The 19,047-nt window shown below is 49.1% G+C and overlaps 8 protein-coding genes across 8 annotated transcripts; 2 read left to right on the top strand and 6 right to left on the bottom strand.

The window, feature by feature from the left end:
- Positions 1-1,055: 1,055 nt before the first annotated feature.
- Positions 1,056-1,733, bottom strand: N7500_006467 (uncharacterized protein; the record flags this gene model as incomplete). The annotated part of the gene is made up of 1 exon (XM_056677611.1): positions 1,056-1,733. The coding sequence occupies one exon, from the start codon at positions 1,731-1,733 to the stop codon at positions 1,056-1,058; it is 678 nt and encodes a 225-aa protein (XP_056532611.1).
- Positions 1,734-2,788: 1,055 nt separating this feature from the next.
- On the top strand, positions 2,789-4,221 carry N7500_006468 (pyruvate dehydrogenase (acetyl-transferring) subunit E1 alpha; the record flags this gene model as incomplete). The annotated part of the gene is made up of 4 exons (XM_056677612.1): positions 2,789-2,911; positions 3,000-3,133; positions 3,193-3,647; positions 3,716-4,221. 4 exons carry the CDS (start codon positions 2,789-2,791, stop codon positions 4,219-4,221), a joined length of 1,218 nt encoding a protein of 405 aa, XP_056532612.1.
- A 403-nt stretch (positions 4,222-4,624) lies between these two features.
- N7500_006469 (uncharacterized protein) lies at positions 4,625-6,124 on the bottom strand (the record flags this gene model as incomplete). The annotated part of the gene is made up of 1 exon (XM_056677613.1): positions 4,625-6,124. One exon carries the CDS (start codon positions 6,122-6,124, stop codon positions 4,625-4,627), a length of 1,500 nt encoding a protein of 499 aa, XP_056532613.1.
- Positions 6,125-7,004: 880 nt separating this feature from the next.
- N7500_006470 (mitochondrial 37S ribosomal protein uS4m) lies at positions 7,005-8,514 on the bottom strand (the record flags this gene model as incomplete). The annotated part of the gene is made up of 3 exons (XM_056677614.1): positions 7,005-7,907; positions 7,985-8,416; positions 8,479-8,514. The coding sequence occupies 3 exons, from the start codon at positions 8,512-8,514 to the stop codon at positions 7,005-7,007; spliced, it is 1,371 nt and encodes a 456-aa protein (XP_056532614.1).
- Positions 8,515-9,528: 1,014 nt separating this feature from the next.
- N7500_006471 (uncharacterized protein) lies at positions 9,529-11,788 on the bottom strand (the record flags this gene model as incomplete). The annotated part of the gene is made up of 2 exons (XM_056677615.1): positions 9,529-11,307; positions 11,357-11,788. 2 exons carry the CDS (start codon positions 11,786-11,788, stop codon positions 9,529-9,531), a joined length of 2,211 nt encoding a protein of 736 aa, XP_056532615.1.
- Positions 11,789-12,193: 405 nt separating this feature from the next.
- cds1 (phosphatidate cytidylyltransferase) lies at positions 12,194-13,696 on the top strand (the record flags this gene model as incomplete). The annotated part of the gene is made up of 4 exons (XM_056677616.1): positions 12,194-12,343; positions 12,403-12,766; positions 12,816-13,606; positions 13,658-13,696. 4 exons carry the CDS (start codon positions 12,194-12,196, stop codon positions 13,694-13,696), a joined length of 1,344 nt encoding a protein of 447 aa, XP_056532616.1.
- A 1,264-nt stretch (positions 13,697-14,960) lies between these two features.
- N7500_006473 (putative cyclin) lies at positions 14,961-16,322 on the bottom strand (the record flags this gene model as incomplete). Its single annotated transcript, XM_056677617.1, has 5 exons — positions 14,961-15,351; positions 15,400-15,731; positions 15,784-15,912; positions 15,962-16,043; positions 16,096-16,322. 5 exons carry the CDS (start codon positions 16,320-16,322, stop codon positions 14,961-14,963), a joined length of 1,161 nt encoding a protein of 386 aa, XP_056532617.1.
- A 1,544-nt stretch (positions 16,323-17,866) lies between these two features.
- On the bottom strand, positions 17,867-18,859 carry N7500_006474 (putative fructosamine-3-kinase; the record flags this gene model as incomplete). The annotated part of the gene is made up of 1 exon (XM_056677618.1): positions 17,867-18,859. The coding sequence occupies one exon, from the start codon at positions 18,857-18,859 to the stop codon at positions 17,867-17,869; it is 993 nt and encodes a 330-aa protein (XP_056532618.1).
- Between the last annotated feature and the right edge of the window lie 188 nt (positions 18,860-19,047).

Genomic DNA, 19,047 nt, shown 5'->3' on the forward strand with positions numbered 1-19,047 from the left:
GTATATTTGACACGTATTTTCTTATGGTACTTCCTTATGATAGGTCTCAAGCCGGTATGTACGTATCTGTTCTTGCCTATGCTCAACGGTTTTGATCCACTGTGCTGTGTCGAGTCCATACTATACTGTATATACATATATATATATAAATGTTTCGTATCCTTTGGTTGGCTCGCCTATAAGCACAGCTTATCATGTTGTACACAATAGATTGTGTTCACTGATTGGCACAATAGCGCACTGACGCTTGGTGTAGAGATGTCTGATTGGTCAGTAGGCAGAGTCGTGTAAGATAGTCTCATAGTCTAGCACATATGAGGTGATCTTAGACAGAGCACCATGTCTTCATTAACAGCTGGTCTGTAAATTTATATAGCGATGCATTTGTAATGTGCTTAGATGTAGTCAAGAAAGTCATAGCTATTGGTTGATCTCATACGGGCGATAATCTTGATATACGTACTTCTAGGTTCGCTTGATCTGAAGCTGTCATTCAATTCGGAATCATAATATCCGAGGACATATGCGGTTTTATTTTACCTACTACCTTGTAGTAAATGGACGATGTCGACTTTCTGCGGTACAGTCGTGTAAAATGGTGGTGTTCTGATAAGGCCCAACGAGCTCGTTCAATGTTAAATTTGTTTCAAATGGGCTGGTTCTAGCAGCATTCAGGGATCGTGCCCGACGAATTGCTTCACGGTTCGTATAATTGGCTTTAGTGATTACACGAGAGGCGTGCAGGGCAAAAAAGATCCATCTCTACACTACACAATGATTGAAGTAATCATTCAGATGTAACTAGGTGAATGTATCGAATGTTTCGTTGTTAGATAACTATCGATTCGAGAGAAAAGCTGAGCTCAAGGCTTGTTCAGCCACTCAAGGCCATGTCAAAGCTGGGGTAGGATACATTTGGAGCTTCAACCCTCGGACAAAAGAAAACTTAGGCATAGAAATGACATGTCTCAATCCATGGAGGGGATACGCCCATCGTGAGATTTCCTCGCATCTCCATACATACCCAACCAACTTTCTCGGTTCACTCCCCTGCGTCAGAGTATCCACAGTACTCTGTCATACATCTCTGCCTCGGAGCGGCCTGTCAATCGCACCATCAGGCCGACCGACTCCTCCACTCCAATCCTGACTGTGCGGGTTTCTTCGAGTCTCACCACAAAACGCAGTGCATCGTCAATAACAAAGTCCTCTTCCGGCCTGATTAAGCCCTGATAGTGAGCGCCAACTCTGTGGGCGTCGAATCCATGGAATTCGCGATTGTGGTCAGCTGAAAGCGTGCCAAATACACGAATAGTCACCTTGACATCTGTAAATTCTTTGAAGATTTTGGCAAAGCTCAACGTGTCACTAGTAATGGAGTCCCAATGGGCCAACACAAAGATGATGTCGCGGGCATAAGTTCGGCCATACAAGAGTATGTCGGTCATGGACTTCATCGAGTCGCAATCGGGATCCAAGGGGGTTGTGGATTTATGAATCAATGGGCAGTAGCAGTAGGGTCGATTCTCTAGCTTTCCATACTTGCGCTCAAAATGTTCTTGGAGCTCTAGCAGGGCGGGACGAAGATAGTACTTTAGCTGGTCGAGGTCATCGTACATGCGAGGTGGAGCGCCACGAGCAACGAACACAATCAAAGGTTCCGATGCAGGGCCAAGAGGAGGACCTGCGGGGGGACCTGTGGTAAAGCTCGCTGTGGCAGTAGATTCCGCCATGTCGAGATTAGCACTGCTTGATGGTGCATTAGATTCGTGCCTTTGATTCGTATCTTTGGATAGAGATGTGGAATAACGATACCTTGGTCAGGCCGTTCAAAAGCTGATGAAGAGAAGAAGATGGCGATGGAAAGAAAAGGCAACTTTTTAAATAATGAGGATTGATGGGCGACACACGGTACCAAGAGCAAATTGTGCTTCCATTGGACTGTCAATAAAGTCAATAAAATCAATATTTCGTCCTCTTGTGGTCTTATTCGCCTAGTATTGAAGATCCTGGAGTTGCTCAAAAGAATTACCAAAAAGATCCCTTTGCCATTTGAGTCTCTTGATAGTTATTCCTCTCAATAATCCTGAGGTCAGTTTGGATATCCGTTTTGGGGTGACCTGCTTCTGCCTCATGGTCAAAGCAAACACACTTCGGATGTTGCTACATACAAGTCTAATTACCCAAGACTCTGCTCTATTGACCGGCAATGCAATAACGACCATATATCGAGTTAATTTGTGGGTGTGCTTCCCATTCAATCTCTGATCTATCCCAGCCTTGTATGGTATATTCTGCTGGACAAAGGCTGTATTGATTTACCGATCTTGCCACAAGTCGACATGAATGATTCAATTGAATACTTCAAGATATTGAAGAGACAGTTAATTTTCTTACAAGATACGATTTTCCTAGCACCAAAGGTTGGAAGTTGCCATGTTATGTAGAGGCGCAGCGAACCGTTGGGATTGGATCGGAGATCGCAACCAGCAATAGAGTCCCCAATACTCTATAAAATTAACAGCGATGCCAATTCTCAGTTGATATTGTCCATTTCGGTATCTCCAATGGATCAATGGAGTCAATTGCCAGGTTTGGGAAATATCCAAAGCAAATGTAACAGAAACAATATCCAAGAGGTAGTTTCAAGCGTATCGGAACCGGCCTGAGTTCCCTCACCGGGCGGGCCCGATCTGGAAGCTGACTAAGACGGCAAAATTGAGAGAGTTGTTGGGACGGAAAAAGGTGCTTATCATCTTCAACGTACCATCTCCAATTCCCTTGCAAAATGCTCTTCCGTGCTGCGGTCCGTCAGGCTGCGCCTTTGAGGCGCCAGGCCTTCACTCCTATTGCCCGTCGCACTGTCACCACCGACGCCGCTTCCGCCAACGTCGAGAGCCCAGTGCCGCAGGTTTGTTGAGCCCTATCCGGAAAACAGAAAAACCTCACCAGGAGGTTTCCAGGGGTTCAATTACTGATTCTTGTTTGCGCTGTAATAGGAGGATGAAAAGCTCTTCACTGTCCGTCTCTCCGATGAGAGCTTCGAGACTTACGAGCTCGACCCACCCCCGTACACTCTCGAGACCTCCAAGAAGGAGCTCAAGCAGATGTACTACGACATGGTCGCGATGAGGTAGGATAATAACAGCAGCGGATACTTAAACTACCTACTGACGGTTTGCTATTTTGCAGACGTATGGAGATGGCCGCCGATCGCCTGTACAAGGAGAAGAAGATCCGGGGTTTCTGCCATCTGTCGACCGGACAGGAAGCCGTCGCTGTCGGAATTGAGCACGCCATCACCCGCATGGACAAGATTATTACCGCTTATCGTTGCCACGGTTTCGCCATGATGCGTGGTGGTACCGTCAAGTCCATCATTGGTGAGCTTCTCGGCCGTCGTGAGGGTATCGCGTACGGCAAGGGTGGTTCCATGCACATGTTCGCCGAGAACTTCTACGGTGGTAATGGTATCGTCGGTGCCCAGGTGCCCGTCGGTGCCGGTCTAGCCTTCGCCCAGCAGTACAACGAACAGCCCAACACTTCCATCGTTCTTTACGGTGACGGTGCCTCCAACCAGGGCCAGGTCTTCGAGGCCTTCAACATGGCCAAGCTGTGGAACCTTCCCGTTCTTTTCGGTTGTGAGAGTAAGTGATCTATATCAAGTCTTTACAACCTCGAAAAACCACGGACGTACTAACAATATTTCCTCTAGACAACAAGTACGGCATGGGTACCTCCGCTTCGCGCTCCTCCGCTCTGACCGAGTACTACAAGCGTGGACAGTATATTCCCGGCCTAAAGGTCAACGGCATGGATGTCTTGGCTACCAAGGCTGCCGTCCAGTACAGCAAGAACTACGCCATCTCCGGCAACGGACCCCTTGTCCTAGAGTACGTCACCTACCGTTACGGTGGCCACTCCATGTCCGACCCCGGTACCACCTACCGCAGCCGTGAGGAGATTCAGCGCATGCGCAGCACCAACGACCCCATCGCTGGCCTCAAGCAGAAGATGCTCGAGTGGGGCGTCACCTCCGAGGAGGAGCTCAAGGGTCTCGACAAGACCGCCCGTGCCAACGTTGACGCCGAGGTCGCCGAGGCTGAGCAGATGCCCGTCCCTGAGAACACTGCCCGTAACCTCTTCGAGGACATCTACGTCCGTGGCTCTGAGCCCAAGTGGATGCGTGGTCGTACTGTCGATGAGACTTTCTACTACTAGATTGTTTCGCCCTATAGGCATTTCTGTGCATCATGGAAGAGCTTTTAATCGTTGTGTGAAGGCCCAGGAAGTCACTCTTGGGTCGTTCTATCATTTATCTGTAATTTAGCCCGATGACTATTTTCTCTTATGTTTGTTTACCTGTTTTCTGTTCTAGAGTAGAGAGCAATTGCCATCGGCTGGGTCCTTGTCAAGTTAAGTGCATCAAATTTTAGGGATTAGTCTTGCAATGTCTCCATCAAGAATATCAAGAAATTTCAAGACTTCACGGTCGATAATGGGTATCATATCAGAAATAAAGAGACAGTAAAAAACAACAGTAAAAGTACAAGCAAGAATAGAGGAAGCGAGACAGCACAAGCCATACTTAGAGAAGAGGTACCGGAGTAAGACTTCATCTGCATCAAGCCGGCTCCTGTCTCAACATCTCAAGAATCAGGTCTTGAGTCCGTTGCACAGAATCCAGCTTTTCTTCCATCGCAATGCGTTCTCGCTCCAGCTCAGCTCGAAACTGGGCCTGCATCTCCTGCCGGAGCTCTTCCTTCATTTTTTCAATTTGAATGTGAATGAGACCTTGCGGTAATTGTGGCTGTTGCTGGAATGCAGACTGTACTGGCGGGAGTTGTGATTGCCGGGGAGAAGTCAGAGCCGGGGATTCCGAGGCAGCTTGTACCAAAGCCGAGATCATGGGTGAGGCGGCACTCGCATCTATGCTACCCCCCGATGTGGCGTCTAGGTGTTTGTTCAGTTTCCCCAGGGTTTCGAGGACGGCTGAGACCATGCGGCCATCGGATTGTGGAACTGGCGGTGTGGATATGGCGGGGATAAGTGCGACTTGGGATGTGAGTTGTGGGGTTGAGAACATATTTTCGAAGCCAGGTGGTAACTTCAATGAGGTAGCTGTAGAGAGAGGGGTGGATGGTGGTTCGAGGAAATGCGTGGGTGGTACAGGGCCAGTCATTGAGGGCGAGGGCGTAGGGCTAGTAGCCGGCAAGGTGGCATCATCGACAGTGTTCACCACGGGGTGATGCATCATACCCATCATTGAGGTATTGACATCAGTCGGGCTAGTGGCAGATGATGCAGGCAGGTTCTGCCATGGATCCTGGTCTCCGTTCTTGGAATTTTGGCGCCAGGGCTGCGGCTGTCTACGCTTCTTCATCTCGTCCCGCTTTGCAATACGCTGGTTCTCGGCTTCTTCCCACCGCTGCCAGGTTGGAATCCAGGCATCGACGGCAGCGAGCCATTGTGGGTTCATCAACTCCTCGGCCGTTGAGCCGGGTGCGTTCGAGCCCCGCTGTCGCTGGTCCTCGAGGAACTTGATGCGCTGCCTCGTTACGATTTCAACTTTGCGTCGCACCGAGTGCCACGAGTATGAGCGGCCCTCGTGGGTACGCTTGAACTCGTTCGCAATGGATATCCACCATTTGCACAGGTTACTGCGGCTGCCGAAGGTGTCTGCGTTTTGGTTGCAAATCTCGAAGAGCGCTACTTCTTCTTTGGTCGTGAGACGTCTATGCTGCCGCGAGGTGTCTCCATCGAGCTCATCGTCGGCATTGTGGCTGCGCTTCGTGCCTCTGTTAGTGGTTGATCTCGATATCGACCGTGACCCATCTCCATCGCTGGTTTGAACTACCCCCACTGGCATCGGCGCATAGTATAGATCGCTTTCTTTGATGCCACCTTCATTCGAACCGCATCTGGTCAGGTCTACTCCTCCATGTGTCTCTTCGCTGCTCTCGGAAGTGTTATCGGTCGCCGTAGGTGGATTCCTCACCACCACAGACACAGACTGGGAAGCTGGGCTGAACCCTGAGCGCAGGCCCGATGGTTGTCCGAAGGAATTTTGAGAAGGAGTGTGATACAAAGGACGGCTATATTCGTGTGATTGAATGCGCGTCATGGGGACAGCAGCTTGCCCAGTAGCAGTAGCAGTGGCCAAGCAGCCGCTGTGGGAGACCAACAGTGCAAATCAGATGGTCTATAAAGTCCAGGAGATAGGCTCCTTGAGTCAAACTGGTTATTTAGCCATCAATAGAGTGATAGAGGTGTGGCAGACCAATGCAGAATGTCCTTGTCGATCTGTGGGGATAAAGATAAAGCTGCGATGGATTTCACCTGAGGGTTTTCCATGAAGTCCGTGCGCCCGGCATATGTTCCAGCCTTGGCTATGAAGTCCTTGTAGATTATGGGCATGAGCTTTAATTCGAACGATTTAGAACATTAAAGTGTTTCCATTGTGTTTAATTATACGTATCTGTTTGAACTATTCACGACCCCGCCAGGCTTTGGTCTTCATTGACACGTTTATATATTTGTAAGGTATGAATTAGAGCTTCAATACTTCTACGTGGTTGTTCACAAGGTTAATCATGTCCATATGACTTCATGCAAGGCTTAGACATATATACAGGAATTAGAAAATAGCAGTATATTGAGAGTAGACTGTTCAGCATGAAATCTATCATATATACACGGGCAAAATGGCCGTATTTACTTGCAAGAATCATCCAAGAATACAGCATCAATAATATATCCATTTACAACACATCACGGCTATGGTGGTACAGGGGGTAGGGCTGACACAAAAAGCCCCAAAGACAAGCAAAACAGGAACCAACACCTTGGTCAACATGATCCAGAAATATGCAGAAAGCGACGAGGGAGATCTAAGCGCCCACTAATACACAGACGGGAAGTTAAGGGGAGGAAAGATAGCAAAGTAGTAAAAACAAACAAGGAAGGAACAGGCTGGACAGAGAAAGATAGGCCGATCGCATCCTCTACCACCGTCTCCTCAGGTACCAGCCATAGGCCGGAGTGGCAATGGACTCGCCAAAGGGAGTGGGCACCTCAGCAGAACCAGGGCGGGCCACAGGGTGGCGTAGGTACACGGCCGCACAGATGTTCTGGTTGACTTCGAGGTAGCGTGGGATGAAGGCAAACGCAGACATGTATTGCCGTGGTTGCCAGGGGGTGGAATAGGTCTTGGAGTTATCGAGAGGGTTGTCGCGCATTTGAGTAAGAGCGCGCTGAAGCGTATCGAATTCTTCGTCGCTGAGCTCCGAGGCATCGACATCATTACCCAGGGTTGCTTGTGCGAAGGCCTCGGACAGCTTGTCACTGGCTGCGGCTTCTGTATCTCGCTTGACGGAAGTCACTTCCGTATCTCCGTTGTCGGATGCGAAGGCGTCTTCTGGGCGGGGCTTCACATCCTTTTTAGCTGGCTTTTCGCCCCGCTTGGCCTTGAGGAGTAGGGTTAGCTGGGAGAATTGGGCCTCCAGGCTGTCTGCGAGAATAGTGCTGGACTCGGAGCGGGACAATACACGGCGGACAGCTTGCTGGAAGCCACGAAGCTCCTGCTTGCGCTGGGGCGCGAGTGTATCCTTGCCGGCAGACATGACAGACTTGGCCTGTGCCAGTAGCGCCTTTAGAGTCTCCTTAGTATCCTCCTTCGGAGTTTTCTTGATGTCTTCCTTTACGGTCTCCTTTGACTCTGCCTCAACCTCTGGTGTGGCATCGGCTTCTTCCGCATCCTGTGAGCTCTGTGATTTAGCCTTTCTCCGAGCCAATCGGCCCTCACGTCGCTCAAACGGAGTCTTCGTGTGACCAGTAGCGTACAAGACGCGGTCTGGGTCGACCTGGAAGAGGTCACCAGGGTTAAGGAGGTAGCTGGGGTGTTTCATCTAGCAACACAAAAGCGAGTCAGTAACCGAAGGAGCCCGTGACCAAGGAATGGGTAGTTTCCCACGTTGCGTCATACCTTTTGACCGTTAACAGTAACCGCTCCATGGATGACAAACTGTCTCGCCTGTCTGGCACTGCTAGCAAACAAAGCCCGGAAGATGGCCACATCCAGCCGGCGCTCTAGGGGCGCAAAGGTCATGTGGCTGTAAGGTGTAGGACGTGTCTGGTGAGTGGACTTCCCATCTTTATCGAGTCCTGAGCCTCGACCAGACGAGACTAGGGAACCGTCATCGGCGGCTAAGTCGGCGGCATTCATGGGGATCACACTCCGGATGCGATGGTTGAACATGCGTTTCCATTGTCCCTCGCGAACTTGCTCGCCGTGATAAGCACGGGAGGCAGCCTTAGCGGACCATTTTTGCTGGAAGAATGTGCGATTGGCGGTGGGCGGGCTGCGGAATCGTTGGAGGTTATACAGGTTGTATTTGCTCCATGATTGACGGATTTTCTGAAGGGTATTTCGTTAGTCTATTGGAATTGGGGGTATCAAGTACAGTGATGGAGACATACGCCTTTCGACAACGTGTTGCTAGCTCTGTTTCTCATTGTGGTAATGCTGTAGACCCAATGTTGTATAGCAAAATGATATGTTATCCAAGTCCGAATTGGCCCAGTCTCAAAACTTCAGGGCACGTGACTATCAAGACCTTAGTGCCTTATTTATATGGAATCAACTCTGCTGGATGAAATGTTTGCAAGGTTTGCATATTATGTAAGACATATTGAAGGATGATTGGTCAGCTCATGCTCGCTTAATGCCACCGCCCTGGGAACATTCTGTCACCGCCCTCCAGGAGGGGTATATATAGCTCCCTCTCCCGCGGCCTTTCCTCCTTTTTTCTTTCTTCTTCATACTTACCTTGTTTGGGTGACTGCGATCAATAAGGCGGTTCACCACAGGCTGGTCCCTGCATTGCACAGCGCGGAGGAACAGTCTGTTCAATGGCTTTCGGGTCATTGACAGGCGTATTCTTTGGCACCTCCATTCGTGGAACATTTTCTTTTCATCAACCCTTGAGCCAGTGGCACGAGATTGGAGAAGAGGACACCGTAGTTGTAAATATAATCCTTAGCTTTGCATTACTGCCGAAGTGAAGTGAATCGTATCTTTTCTCAACCCATGCGACGATAATCCACACATGAATCCCCCACTCTTGACAAGTGCGCAATCTCTCACCTAGTCAGTCTGCGTAACCCGCCGTCGGGTGCCCACAATGCCTCCCCTGTTCTACGCCTAAACTGCTGTGTCACTTCACTGCCTTTCCTGGTCTCTCGTATCCCTCTCTTAACCGCTGAGAGCCGAAAGTCTGACTACCTACGTATTAGGGGATGGACTGATCCTTGGGAATGTTGTCGCCTCAGTTTGTTGGTCTCTCATATTTCAACTATGTGTACTCTGTAATTTAACCTCTCACCTGTTGAATGCTTTGAACGAAAATGGAATTGATTTGGTATACAGTAATGAAACGCGCTATAACTCCAGAGAACACCTTGCAGCATGTAAATGTACACAACAATCCTAGTCGTACATGGTTGAACATCATCCCTATCTTCACTGTTTCACTCTCTCCTAGAACTTGGGAATGCCTCCGCCAATGACTCTGCTTCTTGAGGATTAGTCCATTCCTCGAGAAGCTCATGCGCCATGTCAACAGTGTCATCGTCAATGCCCGCCTCCAGCACGGTGCCATCACAGAATGCTAAACGAGTTAACACAACGAGATGCTTCTGTTTGCTGCCAGGAACACACGCCAGCTTCTCCTGCATATTGATCAGGGGGCCATGTTGCCGCATAACCCCAAAAACCAGCCGCATAAGGCCATTCACCAACGCAACACGCAGCTCTGACTCTGGCGGGGAGGAGTAAAGTGCATCTAGCTCATCATGCATCGACCGGAATAAACGGGCGAGTGCATTCGGGTGCAATGCAAGGATGGTGCTAGCATTTTTTTGGGATGGGGCCATAGGGTTGAATGCAAGTGACTCCAGCAGCAGCAGGACCTCGAGGCGCATTGCGCAAATGTCGTATGCGGTGTATGGCTCCACGCCTTCATCTGGTATCGCGGGCTCGCTCAGCATGTGCGTGAGGCGGTCCACAATCCACTTTTGCACGTCTAATTGATCCTGGTCGGAAGTTCTGATCGGACCAAAGGAATCTGCACGAATACTTGTTGATAGGAGGTTCATCAAAAGCACAATGTCACCCAGTGGGTGTGAAGGGTGCAACATCACGAGAATGAACGAGATACGGATGTTTTGCCAGAATGTCTCCATTGCACTTTTGATGTGCAATACTCCACAGGCAATCTGGTGAAGTAGACGCATGGCACCAGTCGAGTCAACGAGGGGCTGCAGATCTGATTGTGGCGTCTGTCGAGTAACTCGTTTATCTCGTGATGCCGGGGCGTACTTGAAGCGAGGAACTGCATTCACTTCCACAGTATCTTGCAAGACTCCAACTAGAGGTGTGATCAGTTCGGAGAGTGGGACATCATCTGACATCAGACTATACTTTGTGATAGCTTCGAATCGGGGGATCGGCTCGTAGAACTTCTCGTGGATAGCACGCTGCCACAACGAAGCGATCGTTTGCGTATATTCTAATACGTAGCTGCTCGGGTCGACACGAGCCATGGCCTCCATAATGATGCTGGACATATGTCGATGTGGCTCCGAGGGAAATGCAAGATTGGCCATGGCTTCGAAATCGGTTTCTTGGTTGGGATATGTACGGTGACTCAAAAGCCGTATCATAAACCGCTGGTTGCGACCACCTTCTGCAGACTTGCGCTTTATCTCGTCAACTTCGGCTGGGACATCAGTCGCATCAGTCATAATATGTTCCACGCCTGCGGGATTCAGATCTAGTGGCGCAGCGCCATCTTGGCTTAATTGCCGTTTGCGCTTTCCTGGAACTGTCGGCGTGGCTCGTTTGGAACGTGCTGCAGACTTGCTGGGCGACACCATGGCTATTTCGTCATCTTCAAATCCATCGCGGAAGGGAAGCACCCGGGACTTTCGAGGAGTCACTGGGGCTTCCATCTCGCGAGGTTTGGACTTGTAGCTCCGAAGCTGGTAGGTTTCATCCACGAGGTCTTGTTGAAGAAATACATTCTCTGTCGCCAGTACCTTGCCTTCGGACACGGCTGCATCAATCTCTTGCTTGTGTCTCGCCACTTCCTCAGCCATAGATTTCCTTAAAGCCGCTATTTGCCGGTCATAGTCTTGTGTCATCGTTGTCTGCTTCCTCCGAATGATTGAGATTTCTCCGGCTTTCGTTTCCAATTGCATCCTCGCTTCGGCTAGCTCCTGTAAAATGCGTTCTCTTTCTTGTTCCATCTATCCAAGGTTATTAGAGCCTATGCAAACAAGCTTTCAACTAACTCACCTGAGCCAGGTGTGCATTGATCTCTGTGGCGTCGTTCCCTTGACCATAGTACTCGTCCACATCCATGGCATCGTCCGTCAGCACATTGGCTGCAAGGCCAGGATCTGTGGCGATTACATGTTGCTCATGTGGAATGGCATGCGGTTTACCAACATTATCATACACCTCGGCCTCCAATTCCCCCACCTCCAGTGTATTGTAGTCGCTCGTCAATCCGGTGTGTAGACGGGGCGGCGGTCTCAACGATCCAGCATTGTTGTTGAATGGCACTGCTTGAGCGTGGAGCACGGGGTTGCTGTTTATGGGATTTGAGTGGTATTGTGAGGCTGACGCCTGGGTTGCTTGGAAAGCATTCTGTTCCAGCTCATACAACGTTCCCGGTGGCAGGGAGTCAAACTCGTCGTAGCCGTAGTCGTCGTCGTCGTCTTCCATGCCCCCGCCATGAATGGACTACCGGAGGGAGTTACGGGGTTCTAAGTTGACGGATGACTTTTGATCATCCTCAAGTTCGAGTGGTTCCGAGGTTGAAGAGAGAGAGAGAGAGAGAACACGGTAGTTCAAGGTACCTGGACAACCACCCTGCACATCCGATTTCAATTTCTAGCCACGAAAAATAATATAATTCATTTATGCAATCAACAAGACTGAACAACACACCAGGTATAAAAGAAACATGTAAAAAAAAAAAAAAGTAAACACGGGGCTGAAGCTAAAGCTGACCGCTTTCAGCGCGGCACTTACATGAGCTCATCAACCTCTAATCCCTATGACCCTCTCTCTCTGCACTCTCCACTCTTGCTGCCCAGATTCTCTTTCTGGCCCCCTTTTTTCTCCATCATGTCGAAATCTCGCCGTAATGTTAGGTTTCAACACCGGACAAATGATGAGCGACGCCTCAGCGTGTCCGACGTTAGTGATGCGCCCTCAGAGCCCACTAGCCCCAGCAAAAATGGCAATGGGTCCAAACCATCTACAATAAGTGAAGAGGTCAGTTTCCAGTGGAATATGGCATCGGAATATAACTCTGATATGATGTGCATTTTTAGAAACCACCCCAGTCCGAATATGAGAAGAAGAAACAGACTTTCATTACCCGAACGATATGGACTTTTGTGATGATTGCCGGTTTCTTCGTCGCCTTGTTCTCCGGTCACATTTATATTATTGCCCTAATTACTGGTATTCAAATCATCTCGTTCAAGGAAGTCATCGCTATCGCCAGTATCCCCAATAAGGAGAAGAACTTGCGGTTCACCAAATCATTGAATTGGTATTTCCTGGCGACCACTATGTATTTCCTGTACGGGGAGAGCGTGATTTACTACTTTAAGCACATCCTCCTCGTTGACAAGGTTTTGCTTCCGTTGGCGAACCATCACCGCTTCATCAGCTTCACACTTTACGTAATGGGTAAGTGTCTCGACCGCTCTCCCTTTACTCTGCTAATATCGGTTGGTAGGATTCGTGTTCTTTGTCGGATCTCTGCAGAAGGGCCACTACAGATTCCAGTTCACCCAATTTGCTTGGACCCATATGGCTTTGTATTTGATTGTTGTCCAAGCTCACTTTGTCATGAACAACATTTTCGAGGGCATGATCTGGTTCTTCCTTCCCGCCGCGTTGGTCATCACCAATGATATCTTCGCCTATATCTGCGGAATTAGTTTTGGAAAGACACAGCTTATTCAGCTTTCCCCGAAGAAGACTGTCGAGGGATTCCTCGGCGCATGGATCTGCACCGTTGGCTTTGGTTATTTCATGACCAACCTGCTGATCCGCTACAAGTACTTCATCTGTCCTGTCAATGACCTGGGCTCGAATGCTTTCACCGGTCTGGAATGTGATCCAAACCCGGTCTTCACGTCGCAGCCATACTCTCTTGAAATCTTTGGCGTGGACAAAACCTTCTGGGTGGAACCTATCCAGTTCCACATCTTGGCCTTCGCCACTTTCGCTTCGCTGATCGCTCCGTTCGGTGGATTCTTTGCTTCTGGCCTGAAGCGCACCTTCAAGATCAAGGACTTCGGCGAATCTATTCCCGGCCACGGTGGTATCACCGATCGCATGGACTGCCAGTTCATCATGGGTTTCTTCTCCTTCATGTACTATCACAGCTTCATTGCTGTCTACAAGGCCAGCGTGGGCGACATCATCGAGACCGCCATCAATGGCCTTACAGTTGACGAGCAGCTCGAGGTCGTCCGAGGCTTGGGCAAGTACTTGTACAACCAGGGTGCTGTCTCAGAATCGGTATGTTTCCTTGCACCTAATCACAATGATTATATCACTAATTCCTTCCAGATTCTGGATTGTCTTCTCACCGAACTCAAACGTCGATGAACTTCGATTATCCGGGATTGAGACTGAAAAAAACCACACAAACTCATGACACTCATCTTTCACTTTCATTTCCACCACTCGAGGACGACCTTTCAACCCTGCGCTTCCCCCCTTGTAACTCTCCGATTGCTTCTTGCTTCATTCATGACTTGATTTAGGTTCATTGAATACGCATGCAAGCCTTAATGTGTGCATACATGTTATGTACATACATGCGCCCCACTCGCCTTAATCGCCTTTCAACACGGCATAAACACGGAACAAAATGACCTGTGACAAGGCCTCTAATGAACCGGTGTGAAGACCGAAACTCTCCAGCCGGAGGCACGGGAACGACTTTTTTCTTACTTCATTTACGGCTGTTTCCCTGTACCTTTGTTCACTACTCCTTATTTTTTTCTTCTCTTCTCTTCTCTTCTCTTCTCTTCCTTTCTGATTGATGCCGGGCTCTGGACTGAGCCTAAATTTGATGACTTGTTGCTTGGTCGCCTGACGTGGAGCTTTGTTATACTCCCGATGCGTGGAACGGACACGTCCCTCTGTAGAAGTGGCTGGAAGAAGGGGAATGTTAGGGGGGCATGCCTGGGGTTTTTTTTGCTCTGGTGGTCTTGTCTCTAGCCTGGCTGTTTTTGGACACATGAAGGGAACAGGCTGTAGATTTGTACATAGCTCTCAGTTCGAATATTGGAGCTGATTTCTGATTTTGCTTTATCCCTTGTATTGTGTCGTAACAATGTGTGCGTAGGTGTGGAGTATAGCAAAAATGCTTCACGGTGCTGTCCTACAATGAGAAACCGGTTATCGACAGTTAATGGGTTCTTTTCATTGTATCTATCAATATCTCGTCACTGGTCATAGATGTCTGGGGTATCGGAAAATCAAGGGAAATATGGAACAAGATGGGAAACTTTTGGAATGTGAGTCTCTCATGTCCGAGACAACTCAGTTCCGAAACTGTGAGGTAAGAAACCGAATTTTGCTCATCTGTTGGAAAAGTGTGGACCGAGACCTCCCATAATGGGGCTTAGGAAAGATGCCGGTGTACTTCAAGAATGAGGACGAACGGCCGATAGCGAGTCACCGTGAATCGGAGCATTGTTCGGCTGAAACCGAGATTGGACAGAGTATATAGGGGCGTCCTAGCTCAATAACAAACCCGCTACCATATCATCGGTTGATGGAATCAAGCAAAGCCTTCTCTTAGCTGTGCTTCACCGCATGAGGCACACCAGGTTCCAAGGACTCGAATAGTAATAAGCATCTTTTATCCGTCGACTTCATATTCTTCCATTTCAACCTTGAAGTACGCTGCGACCTGTCGTCTCTCCTCATCCGCACATGCGGGATCGAGCATGAATCGCACGGCGGCGTCGCGGCCTCGTTCACCTGTCCTCTGGCGGTCCCCGTTCGCTGCAATTGGTGTCAAGGGATGAGCAGGTCGTGGAGGATCTTGGTCGTTCGCGCCACTACCATTCAATTGTTTGCGTGGCTGGCCGATCCACGGGTGGTAGCGCGGGATGTTGTGCTCGCTAGCTTCTTGGTTGAGCGGGATGCGGACTGTTAAGAACCGGTCTGCTGGGAATTCCAAGCCGACGGCGGTTTGTGATCGGTGGTGGGTATAGAGCTCTAAAAGGTCGAAGAGGGTTTCTATATGGCTGTTAGTATGTGGCACTTATTGGGTATGGCAAATGCAGCAATAATACTTGCCCATGATTTCAGCCCGGCTAGTGCTCCACTGCGCATAATCTACCCCGGATTCCACTTGTTCGACGCGCTGGTCCAAGAGTCGCCCTGCAAGCTCAAGGCAGCTAAATGCCATTGTTGATGAGTTTTGCTTGATGGGTGCAAATGTACGATAAAGATCAGACGAAATGCGGTAGGCAAGATTGGAGACTTCGGAGTTTTTTAATAGCCCATAATGCCGACCTAGCTTCATGAGGGTCTTTTGGGGATGTCGAGTTCGAAAGTCAAAGCCCGAGGCCTCTAACATGAGCCGCTCAAGGCCAATGATGCCACGCGCATTAGATTCAAACATCTGTCGGCAAACGTTAATCCTCTGTCCTGTATCATCTGGCATCATGACTCACGGGATCGTCAGCCGATAAGTGCTCTGATGGAGCTAGTTTCAAGTTGTACGCTGCGCAGACGATGTCTCGCGACTTTTTGAGCGTATCTTCGATCTTACATGCTGTGAATAAAGCAGCAGCTGCAGCATCCTGTATTCCGAGTTAGGCTAGTTTCCTTGGGGTTTCCGAGGGAACACACTGTGAAATTATACTCATTGTCTGGGTGCACCAATCGAAATCGGTGATAATATCCTACTGCTGTATCAAAAGTGCGAATGGGACTGGATTTCCAGTCAGTTCTGATACATTTTGCCTGGTTTGAAGTCAACTTACAGGTTGAGAGCTCTCCGCACACTGTCGATCCACGCTACACCCTGAAGACGCAATGAAGTTTCACGAAGGGGGTTAACGCCCATCGCCTCAATGCAGTTCTCGACTGTCTGTTCGAATATGTACGGATTGGCCACCTGTATAAAAGACGGGTGGATGGCCGGGGCTGACAGGCCCCGTTCCAGCGTTGAGCTCCTGCGGGGAGACTCGTCCCTCACATTGCGTGCCATGGCAGTTTCTTGGGTTTCTTAGAAATATGGCAAAACCAAGCGATGTCTTTGGAAGTTGCAGGATGAAGAGCGCAGTGACTGGATTGATATCGCGATCACGTGTCAGTCCAAGAGCTCACAATCACGTGTGGGCTTATCGGAAATATATTCTTGCTTGATCCGAAGTGTATATGCAACATACTCCGGTCACCGGTGTCTATCATCTTCTTTCATTTCCTGAAAATGGACGTGCGATTATAAAGCTATTGATTATACTGGAGACTGCATGAATAGCGAAGTACTATCTCGCAAATTCAAGGAGCCCTACGACCAGCTCGTATCGCCTTGGCCAACTCACTTGAGCGGTATTATCCGCATATCTCTTGTAGATGGGAAAATTATGCGACAACTAGTAAACAGTTTGATACTCCGTCTGCTCTCAACAGCAGCCATCCAAGTTTTTTTATCAACCCAAATATCATCATTTGCACCTCCTTTCCCCTTTCCTCAGAATTTCAAACCCACGATTCTCAAACCTTTCAGATACCTACAGTCGTACGGTCCACAAATCCAGCACGAAATGCGGTAAGATGTCATCCTCATCAAAAAAAAAGAGTGCATCAGTTATTATCTCCTGAGTCAGGCTCTTAGGTGACTCGAACACTCATGCCGAGCTAATCCAACCCGGCATCTATGTTTTGCGCGCTGCCATCTGCAGGCTGGTACGGCAAGAAACAGGGACAGATGGGATTATGCAAAATGTAACATAATCAATCCAAAACTGTGTTCGGGTACGCTCGTAGGCATCCTCTGGTGGGAAACGTGGTTTATGATATTGATTTGCTTTCTCCAAATGCTCAGGGATCATAGTTGATTCGTCCAGTGGCCGCGGATGTGGACCTTCTGGCACTGAGAATGTAGGGACTAGGCTTCGAGGCTTCAGTGTGAGCAGTGAGTCTGATCAGCTGTATGGGATGATCTCGGTATACTCGTCCTTTTTCTCTTTGAAGCGGAGCCAGACTCGTGGTACTTTGTTTCCTTGATATTGTTGCCTAGGAATAAGTGACTGGAGGGAAGCGAAAGCTGAATAGTTTGTTAGCAGACAGTCGGCTCGAGGATAGAGGAGCCGTTGAGATATGGACAGAACCACTCCACACACGACTTCAATGGCTGTTTAGTGTGATGCTGATCGACCGGAGCCTCGGCCGGCCCACTGGCCTCGGAATATAGATTGAAATCAGGGTGAGCTGGTATTATCGAATGTAACTTAGTATTTCCAAGGGATAAGTGAAAGGTAGGACGAAGAGGCTGGAGCTGAGCAAGTCATGGATATTAGTGCGATATCATTTATTAAGTATACTCGTGATTGAACAGTGTCTCTCGCTAGTTATTGCTTGACATCTGAAAAGGTCAACAAAAAGAATAGAAAACTTTCCAGTAAATATTCGACTCTAGTCTTTTCCATACTTCCTGATCAACTTCTGCATAATCGACATAGCACCAGACCGATATCCTCCACCAAAGATAGCATGATGGTTTAGATGATGATATCTTTTGGATCATCATTAGTAAACTTCTTCGACAGCATGAAAAGGAAGAAAGAAAAAGAAAACCCACAGTTCGTACAATTCTAGGCGATCAGCATACTCCGCCACAGGCTCGGTCTTCGGCACAACACGATGATACTGATCGAAGAACCGAGCGCCGAACCCACCAAACATATGCATAATCCCAAGTTCAAACTCGCTATGTCCATAACAAGCTGCTGGGTCATACACCACATCCCCAGGCCTTTCATCACGACCCGAGCCAACAATCCGACCCCAACCAGCATTCCCGCTCCATAAATCCCCATGAATGACAACAGGTACAATCCCGTCTCCCTCGCCACTGGACTTATATCCTAAATGGTTATCCCTAAGCAGCCGAGGCACAACCTTCTGTGCCGTCTTCTCAACCGCCTCGCGCAGCCCAGCATCGGGTCCATTGCGCTCCTCTGATGTCGCCAGGACTGTAAGCAGCCGTTCATTGGCATAAAAATCCGCCCAGCTATCACAGAACCGATTTGGCTGCTTGGTATCGCCACAGAAGGTCGGCACTGGGAATCCGAATCTGCGCCGGCCGGTGTCTGAGTCTGGGGGTGCAGGTGTGGTATGCAATTTTCCGAGGCGGTGCGCGAGGGTGGCTTCGTCGCTCGTGCTGCGGCTCACCTTACCGCCGAGATCGAGAAACTCTGTTGCGAGGAAGTGTGTTTTGGCCTTTGTCCCGAGCTCGTCAAGTGGCCCCCTAGCTAGGGCTTGCGGACAGAACCCTGGTACTGAGGCTGCGATTGCATTGAGGGACTCTGATTCGCCTTGAAACATTTCTTCTGCGGCTTTTCCATTTGAAGAAGTTTTTACAAAGTAAAGTCGCTCTTCTGTGCCATTTTTGCCGGGGATCTGGGCGTGGATGGTGCCTGTGCTTGTGAAGCCTGAGCCTAGGCCGGATGTAGAGAGGCCCACTTTTGATTCAGATGGGAGCGAGAGGGCTTGAAGGATGGGGTTTGGTACTGGAGACATGGTTGCATCTCTGGAGCTAGGAATAATGAATTTGTCTTAGATATTGAGCTATGAGTAGAATGTGAAGATGTGAATAGACCGGATTGCAAGACCTATGACGTTTTTCTCCACATCGATAAGGGAGCTCTTATCACCAACAACTGAACTACCTAGGTATACAACATACCTTGGTGGTACCTTTGTACCCA

This window comes from Penicillium coprophilum (genome assembly GCF_028826855.1).
Source record: "Penicillium coprophilum strain IBT 35676 chromosome Unknown utg000004l_segment0_segment0, whole genome shotgun sequence".
Classification (NCBI taxonomy): Eukaryota; Fungi; Ascomycota; class Eurotiomycetes; order Eurotiales; family Aspergillaceae; genus Penicillium; species Penicillium coprophilum.